The 6,482-nt window shown below is 53.2% G+C and overlaps 1 protein-coding gene across 1 annotated transcript; it reads right to left on the reverse strand.

Moving 5' to 3' along the window:
* Window positions 1-1,091: 1,091 nt before the first annotated feature.
* On the reverse strand, window positions 1,092-6,146 carry TFF1 (trefoil factor 1). The gene is made up of 3 exons (XM_055420422.2): window positions 6,071-6,146; window positions 2,482-2,625; window positions 1,092-1,099 (listed from the first exon to the last, which is right to left on the reverse strand). Exons 1-3 carry the CDS (start codon window positions 6,144-6,146, stop codon window positions 1,092-1,094), a joined length of 228 nt encoding a protein of 75 aa, XP_055276397.1.
* Between the last annotated feature and the right edge of the window lie 336 nt (window positions 6,147-6,482).

The following is a 6,482-nucleotide window of genomic DNA, read 5'->3' on the forward strand; positions in this document are numbered from 1 at the left end:
TAACATGAAGTCTGGGGATGGGTGATGCTGGGGCCAAGTCAGCATTTCAGGGATAACAAGTTTCCAGTGTTGTGACTTTTCCTCATTATCACAGAATGGCTGCCTGAAGCATTGCATCACACCCTCATACCACAGAGCCTCCAAAGACAGGCTGCAGAGGCCGTCCAGAACAGCTAGAGGGAGCTCTCCTCTCACCAAGGGGTAAAGCCTTTCCCCAGAACATTTAGGTAGATGCCCCCTTTGCCTCATGGGCCAGAAATGAGCCCTGCTTCTAACTGAAAGAAAGTTTGGGAAAGTGAGTCTTTCCATCATTCTTTATAGGGTGGGGTCAGGGAAGAAAGAGGAAAATAATGGATGGTAGTCATGGGGAAATGGGCCTGCTGTGTCCTGGGAGAAAGTCCTTGTCTCAGGGGCTGGGGAATATGGGGAGAACAAGGAGCAGGGGGCAGACCGGCTGGGCCTCAAGAAGGGCCCGACGAGGTCCCAGATAGGCCAGTGGAAACCCAAAAGACTCCCTCACTCCACAGCTGTGGGTGCTTCGTCCACTCCCCATCATCCACCCAACTCTAAAGAGGGGCAGGAAAGTGGGGGAGGGAGAGGAGGAGACTAGCTACTTACCCCCAGGGACCGCAGTATTACCTACAGAAGCTGCATAATTTACAATTACACACCGCATTTCCAAAGGGCCCAACTGAATGGTTGGTTTTTACCTCTCACTAGCAGGCAAAGATGTTGAAAAAGATCGGAGATGCTACAGATTAAAGAGAAAAAAAGCCAACATGTTTCTGCATGTTCCCCAGTGAAGGAAGGCTACAGTGATCCTCCTGGCACATATGCTAGTGCAGGCACCCATGTGCTGCTGTGTGCGTGTGCTGTGGGCCCCACCTTGACTATTTCACGTGTGCAGTGTATCTCCTGGCCCCCGGGACATCGGTGCTTGCTTGCCCTGGTGGCCAGGGCTATGGGTGGGTGACAGCTCTTCTGGTAAATTTGGAAACAACTGGTCATGCCAAGAGCACCTGCTCCTACTTCCTGGGAACCAGCTGGCTGTGGAGGGCCAGAGTGCTCCCAGTGCTCCAGGGACCCCAGGGTCAAGCACCTGGGAGGGGAGGAGGTGTCCAGGAGCGGGGCTGGCTGGTCTGAGCTCCCTGGAGCACGGCTGACTGCCCAGGGTGGATGGGAAGTGAGAGGTGTTTCTCTTGTTCCCACTGAGCAAGTGGGGCTGGGGACACCAGAGGCTACTCAGGCAACTCTGCCCACCTGGGTGGGGGCGTCTGCTCAGGTCCAGGCAGATCCGAGTGGCTCCCTTCCGTCTTTCTTGTGTCGGTGATGAGGGGTCACTGGGGGCTCTCAATCCTTCCCTTTTGTCCTATTTTCCAACTCGGAGCTCAAGTTTGGGGAGTCAGGTGGGTGGGGGAGTTTCCTCAAGGGGTCAACTCATGCCGTCCTGTGCAATTGTTTTTATTATGAGCACGTTCAGGCACTTTGCTGTGGGTTTTATCTCCTAAGTCAGTTTCCATATGAGGGAAGTGAAGAAATTGCAAGGCAATTTTTGTTACCACAATGAATATGTAAAGAATGTGATAGAATTCGAGCGTTTTCATGATTTGACAAGGGTGTGAGCTCATGTTGATTCTCTGAGGCTTTTTAACCCGATGGCCTGGTGCACGGACCCCAATGACTGACATCCACCGAGACAACCTAACAATGGTATAAGCCACGGTCTTGTCTGGCCCAAGATAGCCTGAGTCAATGTGTAATCCACAGCAAGAACCCAGAGGCACAAGTATCGCTTTTCTCTTTCAAAGAAGGGAAAACTTCTATGTTTCTATAAGACGTGTAAGCAGAGAGGAACATTCATCTCTTTTAATTTTTAGGCTAATTTGGAATGCAAAGAATCTGAGCGGTCAATCCAGGCAGGGCAGGGCGTTCAGGTTCATAGGACCCCAAGACATCCAGCCAGCGATGGAACTGAGCCCCTGGCACCAGGCAGACGTCCTTCTCACCCCAATGACATTTCCACTGGAAAAGCATCTAAAACTCGCACTCTGCAAAGGTGAAGTGTCCAAGAGAAGAGATTAGTGAAAATAAGTATTTTGTTTCACTTTTAAATAATCACAGAGAATTTACTTAAAAACATCACTGGGAAAATTCTTGAGAAAACAAGGATGGTCTTTGTATTGTAATTGTCACTCTTTCCAAGCCCCCAACCCCAAGTGAGCAATGAAGCATTACCAAGGACAGCTCTTCACAGATCCACGGTTAGACATGTGAAGAAAAGCCAGGAAAAGGAGGGTGCCCCACCAAAGAGGTCTTTCAGCTCTTTCCATCCCCCAGCCCTGGATTCACACTGATTTAGGCAAAGCTACATCTTCCTAGTCACCCCGAGGCCATCACTCTGGGTAAAAACACAGCTGGCAACTTGAATTAGGGTCCCGTGGTCCCGTGTATTCAGACTCTGTGGCGTTGACAAGGCCCTACCTTCCTCCGCGGGCGCAGGTTGGAAGCACCAAGGGACTCCGCGGACTGTACTGTCAAAGCAGCAGGCTTTAGCTTCACACTCCTTAGCCGTGATGCCGGGGTGACCGCAGTTCTGTCTTTGATGGGGTTCCACCTGACACATCTCTGAACGGATATGGGCCACGAGGTGAAAGTAAGTCATGGGCTGACTCCTTCCATGTTATGACCCACCCTCCACTTTGCTTCCTTCCCCAGTTAAATCAGCCGTCAGACGAGCAGTCCATGAAGACCCAGAGCTCACTTACCTGCGCGGAAACACTGAAACTCAGGAAAAATGCAAAGTGTCCGAGATTCATAGACTTTGTACCTACCTGGCAATTTACCCATTTGCTCATTAATGTCAACGAACAAGTATTAAACGTTAGTCACTAGATGAGTAAATATCTGTTGAGTACTGTTTGTGGGTGCAAGAGACTGGAGCTAGCATGGGACACAGACAGAAATCTTTTTAACCCCTCAAAGATCAAGTTCACGCCAGGCCCCGAGCTGGGTAACAGGGACCCGGAAATTGAAAATAGAGAAGCTGTTGTTGAGAAGCTAACAGTCTGATGGAGAAGGAAGCCAAGTAAACATCCAAAACAGCATAGTGAAGCAGCCACAGGGCAAGCCCAGCAGGGGTGATTGATTACAGACTGAACCAAGTGAAGAGGGCTTCCTGTTGGAGGAGGCTGGCCAGGTAAGAACGAGGCAATGGGTATTCCAAGGAGAGAGTGAGCAGACTGTTCAAAGGTGGCGAAGAGAGACAGCAAGGTGTGTTCCAGGTAAGAGGGGAGGCGGGTGGGGCGGAGCGGGGAAGGCAGGCTGAGGGCTGGGAGTGGGTGATTGCAGCTCTAGAGCAAAGGGAGCCACTCAGACGCTCTAGCCAGGGACGTGAGGCCACTGACCCGAGGCAAAGAACACGCAGGGGAGATGGGCAGCTAGAAGTGCCCGCGTGACCTAGATGCAAGACCTGTGGGGTCTTGCCCTGGGGCTCTGAGAAGGAGTGCCTCTCGGATCTGGTAGTGGACAGATTGAGGCAGGGGCAGAAGAGTCTGAAGCCCCTTCTCTCTCTTGGGGGTGGGAATGGAGAATGGGGGGCTCCTCTCCGCACCTGGTCTCAGGGCGCCCATGGATGAGGGCCATCAGCCGGGTTTCAGAGAGTGGCCTGACTGTGCAGGTGCCAGACAAGTCTGTCCCCGGGGCTGGAGGGACATGCAACGAGGCGTTAGGAGTGTGGGTGATGAAGAGGCAGGGAGGGAAGGAGCCCTAACAGAAGAGGGAAGAGGGTCAGAGAGGAGGGCAGCACCGAGATCCACAGCAGATGTTGTCATGGGCTGGCCTTGACCTAGGGCGTCGCGCTCGTTCTAAAAGACAATCCAGTCAAAGACAGGTAGATGCAGGGCCTCTCCTAGACTGAAGGGCAGGAAGCTGCATGTGTCCCCCATGGAGTCCAGCTGAGTGTCCTCAATCAGAGCACATCACACAACCTGCTCCTTGTAGGGCTTCTGACTTGACATGGAGCAAAGGTGGTTATCACCCACTCCACTGGGCAGGGCGGTGGGGAAGGTCAAGACGGGCTGTGTGTGCAGAGCTGGGACCACAGTTCTCATGTCCTTTCTCTCCCTGGGGTGGGGGGAGGGGCTACTTTGCTGGGTAACCTGATCCCCCCACCGCCCCTGCTGTACCAGCTGCTGTCCTAAATAGGAACTGAAGGTTTCCAAGGGTTCTGTCCACAGGAGTCTACCTTGCCCACCATTTTCTGTTGTGTAACAGGACTAGACGGACATGATTTCCATGCAAGTCTACATTTACATGGCACCCCACTCCAGTACTCTCGCCTGGAAAATCCCATTGATGGAGGAGCGTGGTAGGCTGCAGTCCATGGGGTCGCTAAGAGTCAGACATGACTGAGCGACTTCACTTTCACTTTTCACTTTCATGTATTGGAGAAGGAAATGGCAACTCCAGTGTTCTTGCCAGGGACGGGGGAGCCTGGTGGGCTGCCGTCCCTGGAGGTCACACAGAGTCAGACACGACTGAAGCGACTTAGCAGCAGCAGCAGGAGCTACACTACAATTGGCTGGAGTTTTCCGTTGTCACAGGATGGCTGACCTGTGAGATCCACAGAGAAAGGCTGAGCCTTGGGCCCCAGGGCAGGGCCAGAGGGCGGCCAGCAGCAGCCTGGAGGGTGGGGAACAGGGCTGGGCTGCACAGCCTCCTGGAGCCAGGCTGTTCAGAGGGCAGAACTAGGCGCTAGGCTGGCAGGGTAGATGCAGACGGGCCGGTGGGTACGGGCGGCCAGGCACAGACCACATCCTCCATCCCCACAGCAGGTCATACCTCCTTTCAGGTCCAGCCCGCTCCCTCCTCCTTGCCTTAGACTGTGGGGCTCCCTCCCCTGAACCCCCATGCCTGATCCTCTGTTCCTGAGCCATGAGGTCCTTGGAAGGAGCCCAGAGAAACATGGGAACCATTCTTTACCTCCCTTCAAACCTCTATGGGAATCCTCATTCCAAAAACTTTGGAAAATTCTTCTCCTGCCCCCTCCCTTTAAAAATATATCTACCAGTAATAAATAATGTTTACATGGCACTTTGTAGCTTTTCCCAAATACCACTTAATTTTGTGACAACCCTCTAAAGCCAAAGACTGACCCTGTTTTGCAGATAAAGGATTTGAGACAGACACATTCAGAGGGGGCAGTGGGACCTCCCGCCTTAAGTCCCTCGCTTGGTGATGCCCATGGGCTAGGCAGACAGGACACACGCACCAGTGGGCCAGGGTCTGGGTTCCACAGAGCAGGGGGCCCAGGAGCCCACAGAACCTGTTGGAGGGATTCCCAGGGACGGCAACCCTCGAAATAGGCGCTTGAACGTTTGTGTGGAACTTGAGTGGGTCCAGCCCCAAGGGGCAGGGTTTGGCTCGGACATTTGAAGAGCTAGTCTAATTCCCGATATTAAAGACAGCCCTTTGAAATGTGATGCTTAAAAAGCAGTAGAATGTTCCAGCCGCGGTTCTGAAGACAGGGCTTTCCTGCTGGCTCTGTGGCAAAGAATTCGCCTACCAGTGCAGGAGACGCCAGTTCGATGGTTAGATTGTGCCACCGATTCAACAGACATGAGTTTGAGCAAACCTCAGGAGGTCTTCCCTGTAGCTCAAATGGTCAAGAATCTGCCTTCAAAACAGGAGACCCCGGGTCGATCCCTGGGTTGGGAAAATCCTCTGGAGAAGGGAATGGCAATACACTCCAGTATTCCTGCCTGGAGAATCCCATTGACAGAGGATCCTGGCAGACTCCATGGGGTCACCAGAAGTTGGATGTGACTTAGCGACTGAACAACTGCAGACAGCCATCATTACCTTCTTACCCCAGTTCCCAACACTTCCACGGACCCCTCTATCCTCCCGCTGTGCTCTATGTATTCTGCCATCCAAAATCTCTCCAGGGCCTAGAACAGTTCCTGGCACAAAACAGCACTTGGCTCAAAAGTACGTTATGAAGCCCTGACTCCCCCCAGAGGTAGGCCTCTGCCCGGCGTGCCCGTTGCAGAGCAGGAAGGGGCTGTCTTACCGGTCTCGCCCTGAGCCAGGCTGCTGAGGGCCAGTGCGAAGGCCAGCACCACTGTGCAGATCACCTTGGGCTCCATAGCAGCCGTGACCTTCCCGCTCTGTCCAGAGGGGCCCGCGATCCAGGATGAGAGTGGGTCCTGGCCCTCGATCTTATACCGTAGGCTCTGTTTGCTTTCTACAGAGGGCCAGATAACGTTTGCCTAAGGAGGGCCCCGAAACCTTTCATTCCAAGTAATCTCCACTGATTAAAAGGTGTTTCCCAAACACGGCCAAGCCAAACTGACAGGTTTGCTGATAGAGAATAACGCCTTATCGTGCGGTCCTCGTGGTTGAAGGATGGGAGATTCAGAAAGTTCCTCTCTTATCCTGTGGGAGTCTCCCTGCTCACGACCTCGTCCAGTGCCTGAGCTGTT

The sequence above is a fragment of the Moschus berezovskii genome, chromosome 1 (genome assembly GCF_049115385.1).
Source record: "Moschus berezovskii isolate FMDL1 chromosome 1, NW_MosBer_1.0, whole genome shotgun sequence".
NCBI lineage: Eukaryota > Metazoa > Chordata > Mammalia > Artiodactyla > Moschidae > Moschus > Moschus berezovskii.

Coding starts and splice junctions, on each gene's coding strand:
- TFF1 (XM_055420422.2), bottom strand. CDS start 6,146: ATGGAGCCCAAGGTGATCTGCACAGTGGTGCTGGCCTTCGCACTGGCC. Junction 2,626..6,070: donor CCTGGCTCAGGGCGAGACCG/GTAAGACAGCCC, acceptor ATATCCGTTCAG/AGATGTGTCAGGTGGAACCC.